Source organism: Lissotriton helveticus, chromosome 6 (assembly GCF_964261635.1).
Source record: "Lissotriton helveticus chromosome 6, aLisHel1.1, whole genome shotgun sequence".
In the NCBI taxonomy this organism is placed as follows: Eukaryota; Metazoa; Chordata; class Amphibia; order Caudata; family Salamandridae; genus Lissotriton; species Lissotriton helveticus.
Window position 1 is genome coordinate 1,068,947,003 of NC_136067.1, and position 24,707 is coordinate 1,068,971,709.

Here is a 24,707-nt window from a genome sequence, read left to right on the forward strand (position 1 = left end):
GTCGGCCCGGCTTGCTTGAATCCTGATGGTGCAATGAGCAAGGGACTCACATCTGAGTATACCCTTCCACGCTTATGGTGGACAAAATGATTCAGAAAAGGGGGTGGTGATGAACAGAGTGCCTGAATTAAGCAGACCACTCTTACCCAGTCCAAAGATCAGGGCTTGATCCATCACCGTTTTTTAGCTCACTGCACCATCCCAGCTCAGAACTTGGCTATATGCAAATTAGTCTGTTCCTGTCCCAGGGCCTGATGTCAGCGTGGAGGTGGTGGAGTGCCCTGGGAAGCAGTGGCACACAGGATTGAGGGAGAACACATGCAGCTGGGGGAGTAAGTTTAATCTCCGCATTGCGGAGACTTCCTATAGTCATAGGTAACATAGGAACTGCGGTGGCCCAGGGGCCCATGAGCTTGCACACGGAGAGCACGAGAGGGTCCGACAGAAGAAGGGGTAACTCCCGGCGCAGAGCTTGGGTGAGTCTATACCGATCTATAATTGGCCGTGGTGAAGGGGTGCTAGGAGGTGGCCCTGGCCGGCTGCGGCATATAGGGCGCCGCGTACTGGACATTGGAGTGGCACCCAGGAGAGAAGCACGAGCCAGATGGACAAAACAATGGGGCGAACAACAGATTTGTGAACGCTGAGAGGCGGTTGCCCAGGGTTTAACCACTCCGTCGCGGACACGGTTGGCCACCAGGGTCTCTGGGATTGTCCTCATCCTGGAGTAGCTGGGACCTTGCCCTTCGTGCCTGGCTGCCGCTCATGAGCACTGCCGGGGGACTGTGGGTGGAGTAGCGCGTACTGCTGGATACAGATCTGCTGGGGCGGAGGTATTGCAGACCTTGCGGATCGACACTTTGGTCTTCTGTCTGTGGTCGCAAAGTACCGCTATTCACAGGAGGCGAGCTGGTGGACCACATGATGGGGAAAACCAAAGGGAAGAAGGAAGGAGCACCTCAATTATCAGATACAGAGACGCATTCTCAGATGGAGCAGGGGGCCCAGGAAACGTTCCAGGACCCGGGGATGCAGCAACAGTTTGACCGTATATTAACGGCCATAGCGGACTCTCATGCTGCCCTACAACAGGACATTGCGCAAGTGGCGACGGGCCTGGGTCTCTTGCGGGCGGACCATTCGAAGCTAGTAGACAGAGTGAAGCAAGTGGAGGTGGTGCTCCAGGAAGTGGCACCGGCTCAAACCACGCTGGAGAACAAAGTGATGGATGTGTTGGATGTGTTGGAGCGAGTACAAGCGTTAGAGAGGAGAGCTGAGGATGCTGAAAGCAGGATTCGACGTAATAACATCCGCCTGGTGGGCCTACCTGAAAAAGAAGAGGGGCCAGATATGGTACAATATCTGGAGAACTGGCTGAAGACGGTAGTGGCCCCTGAGGGCCTATCCTCCTTCTACACATTAGAGCGTGCACATAGGGTGCCTGCAAAGCCGCCGCTCCTGGGTCGACCGCCCTGCCCATTGGTGGCCCGTCTGCTCCATCACAGAGACAGAGATCTATTGCTCCAAAAGGCACGTACGGAGGGCCCGTATCAGGTTGGCAACGGCAAGGTGACACTATTCTCAGATTATACTTTGGAAATACAGCACCGCCGCGCGTCCTTTCTATCGGTTAAGAGGGGATTGAGAACGGAAGGGCTTCAGTACTCCCTGTTGTTCCCGGCCAGGCTGAGAATAATTTTGGATGATAAGACTCAGTTCTATGATACGCCGAATGAGGTGTGGTTGGAAACTTACAGGGCTGGGACTGACCGACAGAGCTCCCAGGCCTCAGATCCTCCAAAGGACCATTAGCTCCACAAATTGCAACGAATACGCCGTAGATGGCGGGGTTGCAGAAACCATCGGCCTCACAGACTGAGGTGGAGTGACGAGGGGTGCTAGAAGTGATATCGGCCCTGTCAGGTGATCAGCTGACCAACTCGCGAGAGGCCACGGACTCGGAGAAGGAAAAGGAGAAATCCGACAGTGAGATGTCAGAAACGGACCGCATCCGGGGGCCGACAGTCACGCCGCTGACAGCGGATGGACTACTAGATGAGTAGGGGCCGGTACATTGGGAGATGGCAGTTGGGGGGGCTGGAGATAGCTGACGAGCTTGAAGATCTTGCTGTGGCCATCGGGAGCCGGGAGTAGGTTGTCTGAGGGGGGGTGCATTTGACAACGGCTCTTTGGTGAGGAGCTAGACACGGACCAGGGACTCCTGGAAAAGTGGGCAGGAGGGAAGAGTACTTAAGGACAGTAGGCAGGACATTAGTAAGCGCTCTTGTCCTGTCTGCATTGGACTACTGTAATGGCTTGTTCGCCAATGCCCAAATCAGGGTCATCAAGAAAATGCAGCTAGTACAGAACGCTGCAGCCAGACTTCTCACGGGTGTCCCCAGATTTGAACCAATAACTGACACCTTGAGAGATCTCCACTGGCTTCCAGTAAGGAATAGAATCAAGTTCAAGACCTTGTGTATTGTGTATAAATCCTTGCACCAACAAGCCCCACAATTTTTGAGAGATCACCTCACGCCATATCAGCCTCCTCGGCCACTCCGCTCTGCTAAGATGAACGATCTGGTAGTGCCACGGACCAGATTAGTTAACTGGGGAGATAGACGTTTCCTGGTGGCTGCTCCGAAACTATGGAACACACTTCCCCAATCCATCAGAGCTAGCCCAAATCTCCTGTCATTCAGAAAACAGCTGAAAACATGGTTGTTTAATCTTTAAAGAGCTTGAAGCCAAAGTTAGGAGAGTCAACTAGAGTACAGCGCCGAGACGCCTGCGGGCAATTGTTCGCGCTTTATTAAATGTTAAAAATAAATAAATTAATTAATTAATGCTTTGATAGGGGATCAAAGCGGGATGGGGCCGGGAGTTTACATGGTAGCATGTTGCCACTGAGCACCCCCATCTACCCATAAGGCATGCCCGCTGTGACTACTGGTGGGCGTAGTTGTATGTTATTTGTTGATATGGTTTGGATGGGGACCGGCAGTGTTGTACTAGGACCTGTTCTTTGGGGTGTGGGGGGATGGGGGAGTTGGGGTTCTGGTTGGAAAGTAGGGGCCACTGGGGGGAGTGAACGTGTGTGGAGCGACTGGGGGACTTGGCTCCGATGCGATGGGAATGTTACCTGAACTGCGGTGCATCACCAGGAATGTGAGGGGTCTGCACACTATGACAAGTTAGACCCCCCTCCATGCATATCTAGTCAGGAGGGGGGTCCACATAGCATTGCTGCAGGAAACCTATCTTACCAAAATAGAAGGTCAGGCATTGCAGTGCAGGTGGAGAGAACAGGTTTTTAGCACATCATATTCAGCATTTGCAAGGGGGGCATTGATTTGGATAAGAGCAGGGACCCCGTTTCAGGTCACGAAACAGACAATAGACCCGGAGGGCAGACATGTGGCAGTGGAAGGGAGATTGTATGGTAGGGACATAGCGTTGTGCAGTATATATGCGCCGAACGTAGATCAGGTGCGCTTCCTTGATCGAATTTCGGGCATATTAGCACATTATTTAACGGGCCACGTGATGTTAGGGGGGACTTTAATTCCATCACAGACATAACACTGGACAGATCACACCCGCCGCTAGCGGACTCCCCTTCATACTAGGTTAGCGAAGAGTAGGTTGGACCGGCAGAATAGATGGAATCTGGTAGATGTATGGCGTAATCACCATCCAAGAGACCGGGACTACTCCTTCTTTTCGGCAATGCACAAACTCCACGTTCGGTTAGATGCAATCTTATGTTCAGTGGCGGTGGTGCCCACTGTAGTGCATTCGGAGTATTTGGCTAGAATGCTGTCTGACCATAATCCATTATTAATTACCATGAACTGGACGGCAGTGAAGTCTGCCATTCTTACCTGGCGATTGCGCCCGGAAACGTTAGAGGATCCGGTTTTCCAGAGAGAAATTGGGGAAGGTATAGAGCATTACTTTACTGAAAATGATGGGACGGCATCTACTAGAGCAGTGGAGTGGGACGCCTTTAAGGTTGTGATACGGGGGCTATGTATTAGCAAGCACGTGGGAGTACGGAAGGTCTTACTGCCGGATGTAGACGAGGTAGAATGGAAGTTGAGGGCAGCGGAACAAGTCAGGCCGGAGCACCCGGAATTGCAAGTGGACATGGTAGAGGCGAAGGAGGCAGTTGCAAAGGAAATGGAGAGACTACGATGCTCTGATTATAAGACATATGTCATGAAAGCCCATGCCGAGGGGAATAGAGCAGGTATGCTATTAGCGTGGTTGGCTAATCCCACTTCAAGATGCTCCCCGATTATGGCGTTAGAGACACGGGATGGTGGCGTCGTATACACTCAGCATGAGATTCTGGCGCGATTCTTAGATTATTATGAGACACTATATGAAAGCGCCTTGTTAGCAGGAGAGACGGAAATCAAAGCCTATCTGGAGAGTGTACAACTTCCGCAGCTGAAAGTGGAGCAGGCGGACTCCGTAGGCCAGGGCATAACCCTTGAAGAGATCAGGAGCACGATTAGACATATGGCTCGAAATAAGACGCCAGGGGTGGACGGTCTACCCATAGAATTCTACGCGCGTTATGTAGACACGGTGGCCCCGAGGTTATTGGAAGTTTATAGGGAAGCACGGGAGTTGGGTCACCTTCCTGTGTCCATTAGGGAGGCGCTTATTATCCCTTTATTGAAACCTGGGCGAGAGGGTACAGATATGACGGCCTATAGGCCGTTGTCAATGCTAACCACGGATTATAAAATCCTGAGTCGGATATTAGCCACCCGTCTCCTGCAGCATATGACAACCTTAATACATAAAGATCAGGCTGGGTTCATCCCGACTAGGAACACGACTACAAGTATACGACGATTGCTGAGGATTATGGGGGAAGATCAACAGGGCTCGCGTATGCCCACGATTTTATCAGTGGACATAGAAAAAGCTTTTGTTAGTCTGGAATGGCCGTACCTTTACAAAACATTAGGACTGTTTGGTTTGGGCGATACGTTCGTGGAATGGACTAGGGTATTGTATTTATCTGCGGTCACTAGAGTGCGAGTGGGGGCATTGATTTTGACCCAATATCAAGTGGCACGCGGAACGAGACAAGGTTGCTCACTGTCTCCGCTGTTATTTGCTCTCGCAATAGAACCTTTGGTGGCTAGAGCTAGATTGGGACGGAATTTTGAGGGTTTTAGATTTAGAGAGGTACCGCAGTACATATCTCTCTATGCGGATGACCTACTCATGTTTTTGGCGGACACAGAGGGGGCATTACAGGGAGCAGCAGACTTGTTATCGAACTTTGGCGATGTTTCGGGACTAAGGGTGAATTGGAACAAGACGTGCTTGTTCCCGGCGAGGCCTGGTGGGTCACTACCTACGCTTTCTTGGGACGTGCGCTGGGAGCCGATATGCCTGAGCTACCTGGGGGTCCGTATTTACCATGAAGCAATGGATATGGTAGAGGGGAATATAGGAAGATGTGTCAGGGCTTTGAAGGGTAGCATGGCATTTTGGTCGACGCTTCCATTGTCTGTGATGGGACGGATTGCATTACTAAAGAGGTAGCCCTACCTCGGCTGCTTTATTTTTTTAGGACATTGCCTGTTTGGGTACCGCCATCGGTGTTTAAACTACTGAAATCCATGACCGTGGGATTCCTCTGGGGAACTGGGAGGCGGAGAGTAGCTCTAGTGACATTGATGAGACCGAAAGCTGAGGGAGGGCTAGCAGTCCCAGATTTTGAGCTCTATTATTTAGCTGCACAACTCCAGGTTTTGACACAGGCAATTGCGATGGAGTTTAGAGGCCTGGAACACTTGAGAGGTAGGGGGATTCAAAGGCACGTACTGTCATTTATAGTCCTGCAACAGAAACTCACCCTTAGAGATCTCTCGCTAGAAGAGAAAACACTGAGATTATGCTGGAATCGTAGCCAGCGCAGAGCTGGGACGCTACATCCCTATGCTCCGGAAATCCCACTGGGAATGCTGACAGCATTACCCGATGGTGGGGATTGGACACCTCTGATGGAATGGGAACAAGTGGGAGTTCAGGTACAGGGGGACCTGTACGAAGACGGGGAGCTTTTGCCCTATCAGACATTGCAAGAGAGGTATGATTTACCGGGGGCGGATTTTGGATTTATGCGGCCTTAATTGCGGCAATTAAGAAACACTGGAGAGAGGGATCTGCGGAACCCCAAACGAGGACGGCATGTCAGTATGTGGTGATGGCGGCAGGGACCTTCAAGGCGGTCACATGCCTCTACTCCAGAATGCTGACGGAGGGACTACGCCACTGGACACTTTGCGACTAAAATGGGAAGCAGGCATAGGGAAGCCCATACAAGAAACTACATGGGGACAAATCCTTCGCAGAGCATGGAAAGGGACTAGGAATGCATGATTCCAGCTGGTACATTTCTTCATATTACACAGGGCATATTTAACACCAGGTAAGATCAGGAAATACTTTCAAGTACAAGATGCAGCATGTCCTAGATGTGCAAAGGAGGGGGTGGAACTGGAGCACATGCTATGGGAATGTCCAAATTTAGGGGGTTATTGGGAGGAAGTGGGAGACCTGTTGACCGCAGTTACAGATCGACAGCTAGAGGTGGATATGCCCACGTGCTTGCTGCATTGGTTCCCCCACACATCCAAGACGAAGGTGACCAGTAAATTTTGGGACATGGGCTTACTATTAGCAAAAAGAGAAATAACAAGTGCACTGGAAGTCAAAGGAGGGCCCCAGCAGTAAGAGATGGCAATCGGAGCTCAGTAGATGGGCCAGTAGTGAGAGTGCTGTGAGATTCCAACAGGCACGACGCTCGAACAATGAGAAAGCATTAGAAATGGCGACGGCATGGCAGATGCTGGTACAAGCGCTGCTGGCACAGCGGATGGAGGAAGACGAATAGAGAGCGTTGTTGATGAGGGAGACCCTGTACATGACATACCTGGTAGCGCTTGAGCTGCGGATGGGCTTTGAGAAGTGTCTTGTATTCTGAACACCATGTAACACACACCAGTGACGGGGGAGGGGGGCGGGATTAGGTGGGGTTAGGAGTTGTTAGTACGTGGTTAGGTTTCCACAGTGAGAAGTATGAGTAGTTGACAGTGCCAATATTGAGTTGCAGAACTGATACCATATCTAAGTACGTATATGATGATGTACAGCAAAGTTCTGGATATTGACTTGCGATGTTAGAGCGACGTTTTGCACTGTTTGTGTACCTTGTTGCAATGCAACCAATAAATTATGTTTTCAAAAAAATGAGGTGATGGTGACATATAATAGGTGGTGAATGAGAATTACGATGACTATGTAGCAGCAAATTTCATAAAATTCAAAGTTACAGGGTGTATTATGTGTTTCTTACCCTACATGGCGAAATTCACTGGAAGATAAAAAAAGCAATTTTACATGAATAATGCCCAGTGGGTTGTGCTACTTTTTGATCACCTAAAATGAATGGTGGCTGTGATTTTCCCATGATCATCTCGAGTAGGTCAAGCAGTTGCGGCTCCTCTGCTAAGGCGGAGGAGCATCGCCCCACTGTCCCAATGGAAACATACAACGATAATAACTATTGTTATTATCATTGTATTTATCCTGTGGAAGTCAGTGGCTCATGGGGCGATGCTGGGCAGTGCACGGGAGGAGTGGTTTGCACTTCCTAAGTGCACATGCCTGCTTGGCCGGTCCGCTGGGCCCAGCCAAGCATTCCTGTGCACTTTGTATGTACTCCACCAGGTTGCATTACACATCCTGATGAGTAACATATAAAGCCTCCTTGTATCCATCTGATCACCAAACTACGGTGCTCAGATCAATCACAGAGCTGCATTGCAGCACTGTGAATGGCTCAGGAGAGCATGCTGCTGGCTGGACTGAGACCGGAAGATGAAGAGGACAGAGTAGAGATGGCCGTCCGTCCGTCCATTTTCGGTAAGTCTTTTTTTTGTTTTGTTTTTACCCCCAACCACCACCGTCCGGTAGCAGCCACTACTGAGGTCAAGGAATAATATAGCTTGGAACAACAGTGGCATCACCCAATGCTAGTTTGTTTTTGACCCATACCTCCCAGCGCTTCTCCAGTGGTGATTCTTTTTGGCCCATTCCTCTTCCCTCTTTTCTCCTGGTTTCAGCCATTGTCGGATTATTTTTGTCTCATGCCTCCTGCGTCTTCTCTGGTGGCATCAGCCAATGCAGATTATTTTTGGCATATACCTCCTACCAAAGATCCCCTCTTGAACATTAATGTTAAAGGTCATAAAAATCGCCTTTGTACCTGTTTTCCAGATCCTGGGGCTTAGTCCATGGCAGACTCCTGCTTGGTAACAGCATTGTGTGATATCTTCTAGTGCCTTGCCCCTTGGAAGCCACATTTCCAGAATTTACGTTTTAGACCCTCTTCTGCTCAGTGACATTAGATTATGGCTTACTGGCTGGTTGTGGATAATTTTATCTGGCCTGCACGGCACCAAACAGAATAAAATACACTTTCCAGATGAAAATCATCAGATATATCCCTCATATGCAAGCGTTGTGTCATGTATTTCGATGCTGCAACAATATGCAGTACACTTGTGCTACATTTGTAGGGCCATGTGTTGGAAAAGCTAAAGAAGTGAATAAATCAGAGAATAAAGACACTGCATCTGGCTGTTTAACATTTGCATCACATGTGTTAGCTGAGGATACATTTAGGAACCCAAATCAGCCCAGGCAAAAAATACATGCATTTTTACAACGCAATATTCTAAATACTGACTATAAACATACAAGTTTAAGAGAAACCTCTAAAGAGGTAGCGTTGGAAATTGTCCTTTTTAGGGGGCTTTCCCTCCAGTTTTTGCTTTGTCCCTCCTGGTTGTCCACTGACCTTTGTGCTAGAAACCACTGGGTCTAACAGCAAGTAACAAAAAATTACATTTTTAACAAGTTTGCTACAGTACAGAGAACACTTTTCCGAAGTAGTGAATTGGACTGTAAGATAACAATGCGTCCAATGCTAGACACACACTGCAGGCAAATGTATGTGCTGAAGGAAAAACAATGCTGGTCTAGCACTGTGTGTCCCGTGCTAGAAAAAGTGGACATAGAAAATCACATGCCAGGAGAAACTAAACGTTTTTATTACTCTGCCAGTACATCATTTACATCACTTCTCATGTAACTGTTAAATAGTCCATCCAAATGCAAATGACATCGAATGAAACAGTATCAGAAGCGATCACGCCATGCTTGAAGACAGTTTTAAGATGTTTTACACTGTCAAGATCTTCCAGGCTGGCATTAATAGCATAAATGGTTTCAAGTAGTCCAGGAATCTGTGAGCGTGATTCTCAAACTGAAAACCTGTCCGCTATATTCACTGTTGCAAGTTACTCATGACCCTTAGTTTGATGATTTCAAAGACTCTGGGGCATATTATCAAGGGGGTTTATCTCCGCTTTTTTGGCTTTAAAAGCCAAGAAAGCGGAGATAAAATGATCTCCTTTTACCAAGCTGTCGCTAACACCAGTTAGCGACAGCTAGTAGGAGATAGCGACCATCTTGGGCCCCACTTTGCATGTCAGTGATATTTATCACTAATGACATGCAAAGTGGGCGTGCCAAGATGTTAGCGACTGGAAACAGTCGCTAACATCGCTATCTCCTATTACCAACTTTTGGAGATATTCGCGCTAAGCGCGATTATCTCCAAAAGCTAACACCTGCCCTGAGCAGTTCTTAGCCATGTTATCCAATGGGAGGTGGATAACATGGCTAAGAGCATTAGCTCAGTAATGCATGAATATCGCTGACTTTTCAGCGATATTCATGCATTGCGGCCGTTTTTATCGCATTTGCGATAAACCTTGGTAATACCAAGGTTTATCTGCGATAAAAATCGCCGCAGCTCAGCGGTAAAATTTTGTCTCTAACCAAGCAATAGCGATAATTATCGCTATTGCTTGGTAATATGCCCCTCTGCCCTCAGAACGTGGTCATCTTGTTGTAGATACTACGACAATACCAGTGTCCACTTTGAACCAGTGTGCAAATCACATATTTTCGTGCCAGTTTCCACATTTCCACCAGTATGTAAAGTAACTGCAACACATAATTACTTTGTCAGTGTCCCTGTGACCCCACAAAAAACTATGAATCACTGTTATGTCAAAAATATAAATTGCTTCGGGACTCGGCATGTAAAACGCCATTCTCATTTCTTACAGACATACAGTAACATTGTCATTCTGGAATCCACATTGACCACATCACCTAAGCACCATTTTCATGGCAGTAATTTAGCTAGCCCTAAGTATATAGCCTGTAAAGGCACAACTTTCATAGTGGCAGTGCTAATTACCAACATCCTTGGTTTGTAAAGCAGCATCACCATCCGCATTGCCCACAGCTTACTCCGTGCTCTCACAAGTGACCAGGCAGTGAGACTGGGAGCTTTTTGGAAATGAAGGGCCTGCCTTATTCTCAAAGGTAGTCCGCCGCTGCAAATGTAGTGCCTGGTGATAGGGACTGAAGGGTGCCAATGGAACGTAAAAAGGCCTGCCACCCTCAATCCTCATAAATACTGCGGGCCCACTGCCATGGCAACTGCAGGCCAGTCACTTGTTGCAGTTTTTATTGTGAAGCCTGACATCATTGTGGGAAACAGACTGCAAGTGTGCTAATCAGGGTTAGATGGGAATCAGAAATAGGCCCTGGGCATGCTAAAATAAAAGTGGGCCACATTTGCGGATTGCCTTTCTGCAAAATACTGCTTCAGGGAAGTTTTATGAAAAGAATAGTGGCAGTCTCTGACAGAGGCATGTTTTGATGAATTCACTTAGAGAAAAAAAAGGCACAGATTAGTTCACACTGGTGAACCACACGTGATTACAAGTGAGGCTACTTCAGCTCAAACCCTTACCCCCACTCAATCTGCATACATTAATGGGCTGGCCCAGCGAGAGAAAGGAAGTGACACCTATACCGTTGGTAAAAAGCAGGTAATAGAGGCCCCTCTCCCGCCAGAAAGGCACCTCAGGCACCCACTGGGATGCTGACAGCATCCAAAGAGCACCGATACTGCCCAAATTACCGCCCAGGCTGCCAAAAAAAGCATCCCACAGCTGGAACTCGGATACCAGCACTTCAGCCATTGCCCGAGTGCCCGCCTTACCAATCCGACCCTGGTGCTAATGGTAAAGCAGCACAGTTTCACTGATCGATAGCTTGCCTTGTCTCCCAAAATAGCATGTAGAAGAGTGACGTTTCCGGACTAATGTTTTCCAGGTGAGATCCCTGGTGCATCTGGATTGGGGAGGCTGTACATATAGAATCCCCTCTTGGTCGTCTACTCTGTCTAGTGCTGGAAGTCTTGGCATTCTTTAGGAGTGGTTTGGCATATACGAGAACACCTCAACCATTCAAAAATTGATGTAGTTAACTGTTATACTTTCTGCTCAGCCAGTGTGATGTAGAATGTTGGTGTGAGATGATGCTGTGGAATGTCGGATGAGTGAGGTTGGCAGTTGGTGTATGGGCTGAGCAGCAAGAAGGCTGCTCCTGGTGGGGCTCTCTGTACTTTTACTCCATCTTAATTAATACCACCTAAGTTACCGAGGAGTTGGATCTTCATTTATTTGTAACTTTTGATGACAATTTGAGAGAAAAGAACCTGCGTGTGAGGACTGGATGGAAGCTAAGTCTAATTGAAATATAACCCACTAGAACTTTAAGTCTGAGATAATTTCTTGATGAAAAACCCCCTTTAGAAACCAAACGCATCATGTGTACCAACAGTCTGGCAGCCCTGAACCCCACTAGTGACCTCAACATCGGTAGGCCCCATCCGGGTATGCCAGAACTTTGTCTTCTTTGACTTGAAAGGTGTGGACTGCGTTGATTGAAGCTGGACCGGTGACGTTCTGCCCTACCTACCATAGTGTGATTGTTCTGCTGTAATCCGAGGGGTGGGAGGACCTGACCTCGTAATATGTGGGCAGTTTTTGTGTCCCTGACTGGTTCTCCGTGGAGAGATCTGCTATGTTCCAGGACCGGTATGAAGTTATTGGTTGCCAGGTCATGGTCAGCAGGTCATGGTCAGACAGCCAGCCGTGTTTGTTCTACAAGAGCAGGTCATCAGCAGTCCAGCTGAATTGGTTTGACTGACATTGAGAGAGCATATTTTGGAGAAATCGAATGTGGTGAGCAAAGGAGAGCAAGAAACTTTGTTGGTGCTACTAAGGAAACGGTTGACCGCTGCTCCTGTGTTTAAATGTTTTGTCGTACGTGTTGCCATATTTGACCCTTGTGTTTGTTCCGGATGCCTGGTCCACTTGGAGACTTCTGTTCCTCCGACTTGTAGTAATATTTTTTGGGGCAGAGGAACATACTATGTCACTGTGTGGGTATGCGGTTTCGACTTCGCTACGGAATTTTGGTGAAGTCTGCGTTTCCATTTATAACATAGATGTGCTAATGTTCCCTTTGTTTGCTTAATGTTTTTCAAGCTTCAACTGGTGATAATGGTGTGTGGGCGGAGCAACATCCTCCCTTTTAGGAGAATCTCTGCTGCCTTCGTTTGAGGCAGTGACTACTCTACTCTACTGCTGGGTCAGTGTTGGTGCACATCATATATAAATGGGTTGCACACCTTTTTTACTTGCAATTAGTTCTTTCACATGTTTCACTTTCAACTTATAACGTTGCATGCTCAGAGGTGTCGTGCCAAGCCCAAACAGCACGTGTTCAACTAGACATCAACATATTGGTACAACATTCTGCCCCAAACCATTGGCACAGACGAAATTTGCATTTGCAATGTTTTATCCTTTTTTCCATTTATCATTCATTTTTCTTTCCTTTGTTTTTTTCCCTTTGTTTTTTATTCGGAATATTAATTAATGTCAAATTGTTATTTTCAGTTACCCCTGATGAAGGGCCCTCAAGGCCCGAAATGCATTGGGTTTTTAAATAAACTGCCACTGATGAATTTGGCTCTTGTCATGTTCTTGAAGAGAGGTTCGGATGGCCCGGCAGGAACACTAGAAACCTGGGAAATGGCATTCCTTGCATGCGGACTAGAATGGTTTCAAGTATAAGAATAAAAAACAAAGGAAAAAAACAAAGGAAAGAAAAATAAATGATAAATGGAGAAAAGGAAAAAACATTGCAAATGCAAATTTCGGCTGGGCCAATGGTTTGGGGCAGAATGTTGTCCCAATATGTTGATGTCAGTGTCGGTGCACACCACGGGGAATCCTGGCACCCCTGACTATGACTTTGCGTGTCCATTTTATTGGAACATCCATGTTTGATAGTATTTGGGCTTTGGTTAATGAAGACCATAGAAAAAATGTAAACTTAATATATGGGGTGTTCTGCTTAAAAAAATTGAAAATGTCACTGAAAATGTTTTAAACTTCATCGAAGGGGTGTCACTCTTTGCTTAAACCACTTTTGGTGCTGTGTATTTTTATTCTTTAGATTACTGTTGTGTGTGACTTGACTTTAGGTCTAATGTCACTCAGAGTTACCACTTGTGTTTGGTTGTGGGAGCTTAAGGTAGTTCACCCACTGTGTGTGTGTGTGCGTGTTCACCTTTAGGAGTAAAATCTCTCTGGGTTACCACGTTTGTGTGGTAGTGGAAGTATTTAGGTAATTCACCTACTGTTGTTATAGTGTCTGAGTTGACATTTTGGTGTTTAGTCACTCTGGGTTACCAACCTGACGTGGTTGTGGGGGCAGGTAAGTGAATCCCTCAATGTTGGTGGTGTGTGAGTGAGAAGGCTTTTAGGTGCTAAGCCTCTCTGGCCTACCACTATATTTGGTGGGTGTGAAAGAATTGGTACGGTGTGTGTGTTGACTTATAGGTGCTCAGTCACTCTGGTCTACCACAATTTTTGGGTGGATGTATGTGAATCACTCAATGTCAGTGGTGTGTGTGTGAGAAGGCTTTTAGGTGCTACCCCTCTCTGGTCTACCACAATTTTTGTGGGTATGGGTTGATTTCAGCCACGGCCGGTAGTAGGTGTAACTGCAGGGCGGTGACGTATGGAGGGGGAGGGGCAGGAGGGGTTGTAATGTATGGATTACGGACTTTAACAGGTAAGTAAACATATAAATAAATAAAACGAATTTCGGTGAGCGTACTGCATCACATTTGGTGATGCAGTGCACACAACGAAATTCATAAACTTGTTACAATTACAAATGATATCCCAAATAGTTGGAAATCAGTTATGATCAGTGTTCTAACAAATGTCTATCAGTCCTAATCTTCAGGAATCAAACTGAATGAGCAATGTAAACATGTGAGTTTCACATTCATATCGGAGCATTGAGCCCTCCAGAAACTCAAACTGAGATAATGTATTTGATACCCAACTAGTAGCATATCTGTGTAAAGGGAGAAACATGTGAGTGAAAAAAGGTTAAACTAAGCACTGAAAGTACAGCCAACAGCTTTTTCAACAGCAGGGTAGAATTGGCCAGATTGGGACATTTATATATTTGAGCTGTCCAACATTCTAAAATACATTCCATTAATTAGTGTTTTCACACTGTATTACATTATTGTGAATTACAATTCCAATAAAAGCAATGATGCCTGAATTACAGGCAGAACCGGTGATTGGAAAAAGGAGGTTTATGCATTTTACATAATTAATTTTTAAGTCAGCCCCAGTGCTGACACCCAAACATTATACACACAGGCTGCGGACAAGATTGCAAACAATACAGAGAGTCTGATTGTTTTCATATCCATGGCCTGTACACGAACTTCACAGTTTCATGTGTCAGCAATAAACCTGACCAAACCTATTGCTCTCATTCCCAAATCACCCGAATATTCAGGTGGTTTGGGATTCAGAAGCCTGCCAAGCTTCTAAAGATCAGTAGGCCAAGTTAGCAGGGAATTACAAAAATAATATCATGTGGGGATGGCATGACTTCTCAGGGCTGTACGTACTCGTTTCTACTCTTCCCTTCTAACATGACCCCCTTTGAGCATAGCCCAGCTGTACATGTTGCACACCTAGCTAACATAATTGAAGGCCTACCTTCTGAACCATAGGAGTCCTACATACATAACATGAGCACTATTGTTCACAATTACAGGAAATAGTCTTTGCACTGTAGACATAATGGAAGGAAAGAGAAGGATGGGCCTTCCTTTATGCGTAGAGTCCTATATGCATGTCTAGTCAGTAGGGGGAGGGTGGAGGCAGGAGTGTGAAAATGGAGGAGCATCTGCACTACCCTGCATTGCCAGACCTCCTCATAGGGCATATAAATAACATTTAAAAATGTGATTTGGGGGCATAGGGTCCACATACTTAGGCCAAAATTGAACTGAGAATATGTTATGGTCACCTTGCACTTGAGGTAATCTCTCACAAATATTTTTAGATCAAATTTAACTAAGTTTGCCCATGCTTAACCAGGAGCACAGACGACTGGTTCTATGTCAGAATCTCGACCAAACAAATATTCCAAAACAAATATATTGTGGGAAATATTGTAGTCTAAGATCTCAAGTTTAGATACCTTCAAGGTAAAGTAAAAAAATATCAACTACAAAAGTGCCAAGGACCAATATATCACCAATACATTGATAGGCATATAAATATATATGAGTTAACATTATAGCAATGTAAATAAATATCTACATTTTTTTGTAAATTACTTTATAAAAAGATACGTAACGACAAATTAATATTAATTCAAAAGTCCTAGAAATCAATGGAGCTTGAAAATAACTTTAAAAAAGACGAAATAACAAATTTCTTTTTAAAATTCAAATACATATTACAAATAAATAAACATGCTTTTAAAGTATAAAGTATATCTACAATTACAATTATGTAATTAAAGCAAAACAATATAAACATGTAAACGTTGCAGAAAACTAAAACAAAACAATTTATTTACTATGTCAAAATAATTTGAAAAATAACCACATTTTAAAACAAGTTAAAAAAATAAGATAATTTAAAAAAAAAATTCAATTAAATAAACTCAAAATAGTTATATAAATAAAAAACAAAAAGCAACTGAATACTAGCCAAAAACGTAAAAACAAATTTAAATATATTACTATAAACACAAGCATTGGAAAAGTGCATAAAGTGGGGGAAGAGGGTGTCAGATTTATTATTCTAACTTCAATCTAACAAACACTGTGAAAAGTGCATAAATGATCGTGGTCAAAATTGTTGTTTTAACTCCAATTTAGCAAACATTGGAGAAAGAGCACATTGGGGAGTCAGATTTACTATTTTTACTTTCATTCCAAGGGTATGAGATGCAATATATATATATATACATGTTAAATCATATAGTATGCACAGAAAGCAAAAAAGTCCACATCTCTGTATGTGGCTTTAAGGTGTCTTTATTATAATTGTACTTGGACAGCCAATGCGTTTCGCCCAGTCGTGGGCTTCTTCAGGGCGATTGCAAATAGTGGTAGGTTTGTCAGGGGAGTAAAATTAGATCGGCATCTTATTCAAGTCCGCGTCGGGATATAGGATGTACGAGGAATTAACCTCTTTGGTTTGAAGCACTAATAGTCCAATTAGTGGGAGGCCTCAAGTCTCTGCCTTTGTTGTGCTGATCCGTGTTAGAGGCAATACGTATTTGTGTGAAAAACTCAGTGTGCGGGCCGTGTCCAGTGGCGTCCCGCCAGGACGAGACACCACCAGACACGGCCCGCACACATCAGTGATGTCATTTGAGATGTCATCAGTGATGTCACTGACCATATCATGAGTGATGTAATATGTGACGTCATCAGCAATGCATTGCGGGGGTCCATGTTATAGTTAGCTCTACTAACTATAAGGGCCAAATTTCTCTGGTTTTGTGTGAGTGAAATGTCCAACCAACTATAATGAACCTGAAACCTATGTTTTTTCAGTAAATTGCTAAGGTTTTTAAATGCTAATTTCTAACTATAACGTGCCTAAAACCTATGTTTTTTTTTGTGCATTTCAAAGGTTTTTTAAATGCTAATTTCTAACTATAACATAGCAGTCATGTTTGCAGAGTGGTGGAGAAAGGAGAGCATGGTCTTCAAACACCTTTTAGCAATCCCACTGTGTTGGATTTAGCAGAGGTAACAAGAAGGATAGTTAGCCCTGAATGTCAACCTTGGGGGCCAACTACCCCTTTATTACCTCCAGTAAGTCCCACATAGCAGGATTGCTAACTTGTTATATCAGGCACCGCCCCCTCCCTGCACCACTATGCAAAGGCGCCCCCTGGCGCGTTGTAAATTGGGGGATTAAGTCCCCTTGAATCTTGATAGTCCCTGGGTGCCAAGTAGCCCACCAGGTACCTCCAGTAAGCACCACAGAGCTGTGTTGTAGAGAGGTGTTTCGAGGCCATGTCCCTTTTTACACCACACTGTAAACGCCTCTTCTGGCACACGGCTGTTCGGAGGATTAAGTCCACTCGTGTCCCGAGGTCCTCAGAACACAAGCTTCAGTTTGCGTTAAATTCTCAATTTTCTTCATGCTTTTGTTTAATTCCTTTTCTCTTTATCCTCTTTTCCTCAATCTGTTGATTAAAAAAAACCAAAAGAATCAAAGGAAACCAACAGTGTGAAAGAACAACTAGCTCCCAGACTCATACTAACCTACAGCAAAGAGTCTCAAAAATACGACAAACTGTGCAAAAATATTGGCCCTTGCTAGAACAAGACCAAGATCTGTCCAAACTGATTGGCCCAAGACCACAAATCACTTTTAGAAAAGCACCATCTATCAAAGATCTAATAGTCCAAAGCCATTTTAATCCTAAAGAGAACAAATTAATTTGGCTAGAGAAAGAACAGAATGGTTTTAAAAAATGTCAGGTTTGTAAAGCATGTAAAATTGGTGTTAACAAAAAGAACATAAGAGATCCAGAGGGGAGAGCCATTCAAATTGACAAACAAATCACCTGCTCCACAAAATGTGTGATCTATGCCATTCAATGTGACTGTGGAATGTTATATGTAAGCAGTACTATCCGCATGTTGAAGATGAGAATTCTTGAACACATCAGGGCAGTCAGGAACAGAGATCTCACATATGCAATGGCCAAACACCTTTTGACATGCCAAGGTGGAGACTGGCGCAACATGAGCTATTTTGCGATAGATACACTGGAACAACATGAAAGAATGGGAGATCAAAAGAGGAAACTGAGACAGTTGGAGTCCAAATATATAATCAGACTCCAGGCCAAAATCCCAAGAGGCATGAACTTCGATGAGGAACTTTATGTCCATCTTCAATGATCTCATATTGAAATATGCCAACAATGTTCAACAATAAGGACAACCATAAATGCTGGAAAAAGAAGTAAATATATAATGTCATCTGAAGTAAATAACATGGACATGCTGCACTTTCTGTCACTTTACCTTTCTCCAAGGGTACTATACCCTTCAATGCCCAATCAAGTGATGTTGCGATAAAAAGCTAAAGTGCCTTACATAATATTTTTTGTACTATACATATATGTGAATCGTTGTATACATCGTTATGAACGCTACCAAAATGTGAACAGCTTAGGTTGCACAGGTTACATAATCTGAACAATGTTTTTCACAATGTATTCCGTTTGTAGAAATTCAAATGGAATTATAGGTGCTTGTGGCAAACTCTCAATAATACAGTATCAGCCATGATTTGCACAGTATCACCGCGTACTATCATTTGTAGTAAAATGTTGTCTGTCACACCGTGATCTGTTCGTACATATTGCAAACTACATGTCCCAGAATTCATGGGAGAGACGTAACAGGAAATGATATAATAACAGTAGCAAAAGTAGTGCCACCTACCGTGACCAAGGCCGTAAGGCTGAAACGCGTCGTTGTGTCAGACTAGGCCCTGTTGAATAAAATATAAAAATATGAAAGTTCCGGAGTACGGCGTCCATTGTGAAAAAAAATAAAATAAATATATATATATATATATATATATATAAAAAACAATAACCATTTAGTACCAACAAGCACATCACCCCTCCTAAAAATAAGTAACAATAAAATTTTTGTTAAATATACAAGAATTTGCCAAGAACTTGTATATAAAAATAAAAGCAATACAAAAGAATACCACAATACAAGGTGGTATTAAAGAAAATGTATTTAAACTATTGATTTAATGGTATAACACTTAAAAACGGAATACTTACCTTTGATATTTTGATCCACTATATTTTTGTAGTCATAATATGTAGGCAACGCTATTATGGGTATATTAAATTTTTTAGTTTATATTACGGTAATCTTCCAAAAAAGCTATGAGCTCTATCTGCAAGCAGGCAGCTACATTTTTGCATGCATGTTAACCAAACAAGCTTGCAGGATGATTTTGAAGCCATGGAGTGGGGTCAGTAAAAAGAAGGGTCAGTGCCCAGTCTGATCTTTACTTCTGATAGTGCTATAAACAGGCTCTTTCAAAAGATTATGAAATAGTGATCAAAATATTTTAAATATACTTTACCCGCTTGTAACTCAGGACGCAGAATTTTGACATATAGCAAACCCCAACAAAGTTTCTGTTTTAATTGAAAATGTAGGAATTCTTTAAATTATTTTCTTCTGCCTTATTATTGTAAAAGCATGCACTAAACTAGTTTTTGAGTGACGGGGAAGAATACTGGGAATATCATTCAGCACACCTGCCTTGACTCCTTTTTGATGTTACTCAACACCCTACAAGCTGCACTTTTTTCTAATAATATGTCTCTCTTTTTCTATAGCAGTTACATGGGAACAATATTCACTTTACTGATGGTTATGAGATCAAAGAAGACATAGGCATTGGATCCTATTCTGTGTGCAAGAGGTGTGTGCATAAATCAACTGACGCCGAATACGCAGTTAAGGTAAGAAATCATGCTTACAGATTAGAACTGTATCTATCAGCTTCTTCACATTAAACTTGATGACCCATGAGCCTGGTTTGTGAGGACACCCTGTTATGGCTGAATATTGTCCACTTTAAGGTCTGCCAATCAAGACCAAAGCTGCTTCTGAACTCCAGCGCTATTGGTCTATACCTTTTCAAACCTACATTCAGTGGATTGAACCATAACCCCTTCATCTGAGTGTTTTAAAGTTCTGCACATTGAGTAATTGGCTGAAGGGTCACTAAATCAGCTTAGGCACCAATAACCCATTTAATTTCATTTTTCATCCCAGAGGATGAATTTACAACAAACAATCCAATTCCTCATGTTATCAAGTCTGGACAATAGACAATAGAAACTCCCTTCTCGTAGGAATTCAGAAGCTGCACCTATGCACCCAGGGCAGATAGAATAGACAGGCTGACTTTTGCCTTGAAAGGATTTGACCATAAATCTTTCGAATCTAATCACTCTGAAATGGATTCTCCTTTCAAACAAGAAGATTCTATAAAGTACTCTGCATTACCTTTTAAGGCACCACCAACTGAAACCCCAAAGTATATTGCCAACAAACAGGTAATTTTAATACTTCTGTCACCCTTATTTTTGAAGTGCCATTCTCCTAGAAGGCAACCACTAATTCAATCTAAGTGTTTCATTTGTATACTTGCTGTGAGAAGTTGACCCGGCATATGCTGTCCACTATTCTAGTGGGCACCTTGCACCACTTCAAACGACCCCTTATTGATGGCAGGTTAAAGACAACCTTATAGAAAGCTATCCTAGTGGTAGCTGTGGAGAGCAGCCTTCAGGCTAAGTCTTGAAGGAATGTAAAGCAGCTTGTTTTACCAGTCTATAATCTAGTGAATGACCAAATGAAAGGAGAACCACACCACGTATATAAATAAAATATATGTCTTTATTCTAAACACATCACTCTAATCTCTTTATGAGGCTAGAGGCAAAAGTACATCCAGTAAACTTAATGTCACACAGTAAATTAGCACAATATACTTTGAGCCCTAGGGGTGTACCAAACCATATACCAATAAAGTGGTATAAGAACCATGACTTGCATAGATAGAAGGCCTAGAGCCTTTAGAACCGCTGGGGCCACCAGGAACCACCCAAGGTAGTGACACAGGGGACCCACGGGGGACGCGTGCAGTGTCTTAACACAGCCGCGAATCACCATTAACTTCTATGCGAAAAGTCTCGGTTGGAAATTCAAAGATAAAGGACACTTAGAAGAGGACTTGGAGCAAACCCCTTTAGAACTAGGAGGTTCTAGAGTAAACACCCTTGGGAGCACCGGAGTACTCGAGTTATCTCACCCAGGGAAGCCGGGTGCATAGGTGTCTTTTCGTGTCGGGTTTCGTCGTCGTTTTCACTGGCGATCTGCTGCAAAGTACTGCTGGTGTCCAAGAGTAAAGTGTCCGGAGAAATCCGAGGCTGGTTCAGAGATGTAAAGAACCTGAAAGCAGAGGGGACAGAGTCTGGGTCACATACCAGTGACCAGGAAGATGATGAGCGGTTGCCCATTGATGTAGGGTGCTAGCAGGTGAAGAAGGTGAAGCTTGACTCTTCAGCCACAAGGTCACAGAGACGTCGACGACAACCAGGAGCTGGATTCAAGCTGTCCCACAAAGGATGTCGAGTGCTGCAGTGTCGATATCATGAGCTAGTGTCAATAGGAAGCCCCTGAATTTCAGAGGTATGACCAACCTCCTGGCTGCACCAGGCTTGGGGTCTCTACCCTTTGAATACAGTAGTCCATCATCCCAATAAATCTTATGGGTGCCACTAGCATTCCCAGCAGCCTCAGCAGCAGCTTGCTGTCTGAGGGGTTCAAGAGAAGGACAGTTCAGCTGCTCCTGACTCAGATCTGCCCTGGAAGGGGCCCCTGTCCCCAAGAACTCAACCTGATCAGGCTCAATCTCATCTAGGACAGTTCCTTCTTCAGGAGCACAATCATCTCCCTCAAGAGACTGATCCTCACTCTGAGTCAGGGGGGAAGGCACTGCCTTTACCCTACTGCTCCTTTTCTTGGAAGGCACCTGGTCCATTATTCCAGAATCCAGGGCCTGTTCAGTTTTAGACATTTTGGCCTGTGACCTAGTCACAGCAAACACATGTGCAGAGATTCCTAACATTTCTGTATGCATCCGTATCTCCACTTCAGACCAGGCTGAAGTCTCTAAATCATTGCCAAGCAAGCATTCAACAGGGAGGTCTGCACTCACCACAACTTTCTTGAGGCCAGTTACCCCTCCCCAGGAGAAATTAACAACTGCCAAGGCATGATTGGTCCTGACATTGCTAGCATTGGTCACTTGGTAGAGGTCAACAAGTATGATCTGTCCAGGGTCCACAAGGTCTAGTGTCACCACTGTGACACTTGCCCCTGAATCCCTGTGGGCCATAGCCTCTTTTCCATTGATCAAAGGCCGCTGTCTGTATTTTCCCAAGTTACTGGGCCTCACAAAAGAGGACATATCCATGCCTCCATCACAGACCAGTACAGCCTTAGTAGGAACTCTGGCTAGGCCAGAGTCCATCTCAGAACCCAGGGTTAACCCTACTACACCCTTCTGGCGAGTACCACCACTTGGAGCTGAACTAGGGGGAACAGTTGCCTTAGGGGTAATGGTGGCCGGAGTTGAGTCTTTATTTCTAGTGCAATCACTAGTCCAATGCCTGTTCTGTTTACAGATTTTACACCATGGTTTCTTTTGGCCTTTCTTCTTGGAAGATTGGGAATCCCCACCATTAGAATATTTTTGGGGACCTTGTGAAGACTCCTGGTCTTTACCCTTCTCCCCACCCTTGTTAGGATCTTGCTTCTTCTGGTCACCACCTTGGTTCTGTACCTTCTGCTTCACCCTGGCCCTGACCAATTTGTCTGCCTTCTTTTCCAATTCTTGGGGAGAGGTCAGATCAGAGTCTACCAGGTACTGATGCAACAGCTGATTCTGACAGTTATTAAGGATTTGCTCCCTCATAATCAAGTTGTATAATCCTGTTAAACCACGCACTTTACTGCCCAGTAACCTGCCCTGCAGAGCCATAGTAGCACAATCAAAAAAGTCAACCCAGTCCTAAGTCTGAGCCTTTTGGGTATCTCTGAACTGTATTCTATACTGCTCAGTGGTTAGGACAAACCCACCAATCAGAGCACTCTTCAGGACTGTATAATCATCAGCTTCCTCTTCTCTTATAGTGAGGAGCTTGTCTCTACCTTTGTCTGCAAAGGAGAAACACAAGATAGCTGCCCACTGCTCCTGGGGGATCTTCTGTACTTTGCAGGCCCTTTCCAGTGCAGTTATCCATTTGTGGATGTCATCCCCACTCTGGTAGGGAGGAACAATCTTGTTTAAATTCCTGTGGTCATGAGACTTTCTCTACCACTAGTGAAGTTGATGCCACCATGGGACTCTAGTCCCATCTTTTTTCTAGCTTTTTCAAGCTCTAGGGCCTCCCTTTCTAATGCTACTTGCTGTCTCTTTGTCCTCAGTTGAGCCTCTTGTAGTCTCATCTGATTCTCTCTCGTCTCCTGGGAGGTGTCCCTCCTATGAGAAGAGACAAAAGTCCCTACAGATGTGTCAGAATGGTTAGATTCCTGTGAAGGAGATCTTGGCCTTCTAGGCATACCTCCAACTCTTCCTAGGGGGACAAAGAAGGGACCCACTGGGCCTCCATCTCCATCTCCAGTAGGAGCTGCATTTTCCAGGTCAAGGTCATTTTCACCCCCCTGGTCAGCATCAGAGTCTGATTCCTGTGGGATTGGACCACTGTGATCTTCCTCATCTGCTGCTTCCACCCCACTGCCTACCCTTTCAGGCTGAAGTCTTTCTAAAGTCATCTAGCAGTAATACCTCTCTGAGGCATTGGGTGTTGGCACCTTTGCCTGCCTTCAGTTTCCTCATAGTATACAGAGCCCTTAACTCAGAGAAAGGGAATGTGTCATACTTGGATGTCTGCACAGTGCTGACATCTGGCAGGGGCCCACTGGTTCCTGGCCCTGAAGGCATTACTAGTGAGGTGTGGTGTATGCACCTACCTACTCTAGTTGTTACCTACTTAACTCCCTTGAGTTGTAGCAAGTGGGTGCTAAGCCCTTGGCACACAACTCTAAGTTCAGTAGAACTTACTGTATTTAAGCTTGTATTATATGTACCTCAGGTACCTTTAGTGGTTTTTAAATGATCAATAACTTGAGATTATCTGGTAAAACAATGGCAAATTGGAATCCCACACGCTGCACACCAATGCGAGAAGTTGGCCTGGCATATGCTGTCCACTATTCTAGTGGGCACCTTGCACCAGTCCAAATTGATGGTAGGTTAAAGACAACCTTATAGAAAGCTCTCCTAGTGGTAGCTGTGGAGAGCAGCCTTCAGGCAAAGTCTTTTAGGATTGTAAAGCAGCTTGTTTTACCTGTCTATAATCTTGTGAATGACCAAATGAAAGGAGAACCACACCAGGTATATATAGAAAATATATGTATTTATTCTAAACACATCCCACTAGTCTTTTATGAGGCTAGAGGTAAAAGTACATTCAGTAAACTTAATGGCACACAGTAAAATAGCACAATATACGTTGAGCTCTAGGGGAGTACCAAACCATATATCAATAAAGTGGTAAAAGAACCACGACTTGCATAGATACAAAACCTAGAGCCTTTAGAACCGCTGGGGCCACCAGGAACCACCCACGGTAGTGACACAGGGGACCCACGGGGGATGCGTGCAGTGCCTAAACACAGCTGCAAATCACCATTAACTTCT

General features: G+C 44.6%; 1 protein-coding gene across 2 annotated transcripts in view; it reads left to right on the forward strand.

Annotated features, from left to right (window-relative positions):
* Positions 1-24,707, forward strand: part of LOC144763264 (ribosomal protein S6 kinase alpha-2) — a 1,818,960-nt gene that overhangs the window by 1,398,019 nt on the left and 396,234 nt on the right. For both annotated transcript variants that reach the window (XM_078648717.1, XM_078648718.1), the window contains exon 14: positions 19,768-19,893. In XM_078648717.1, coding sequence (XP_078504843.1) covers positions 19,768-19,893 — 126 coding nt within the window. The remainder of the gene's footprint in view (positions 1-19,767; positions 19,894-24,707) is intronic.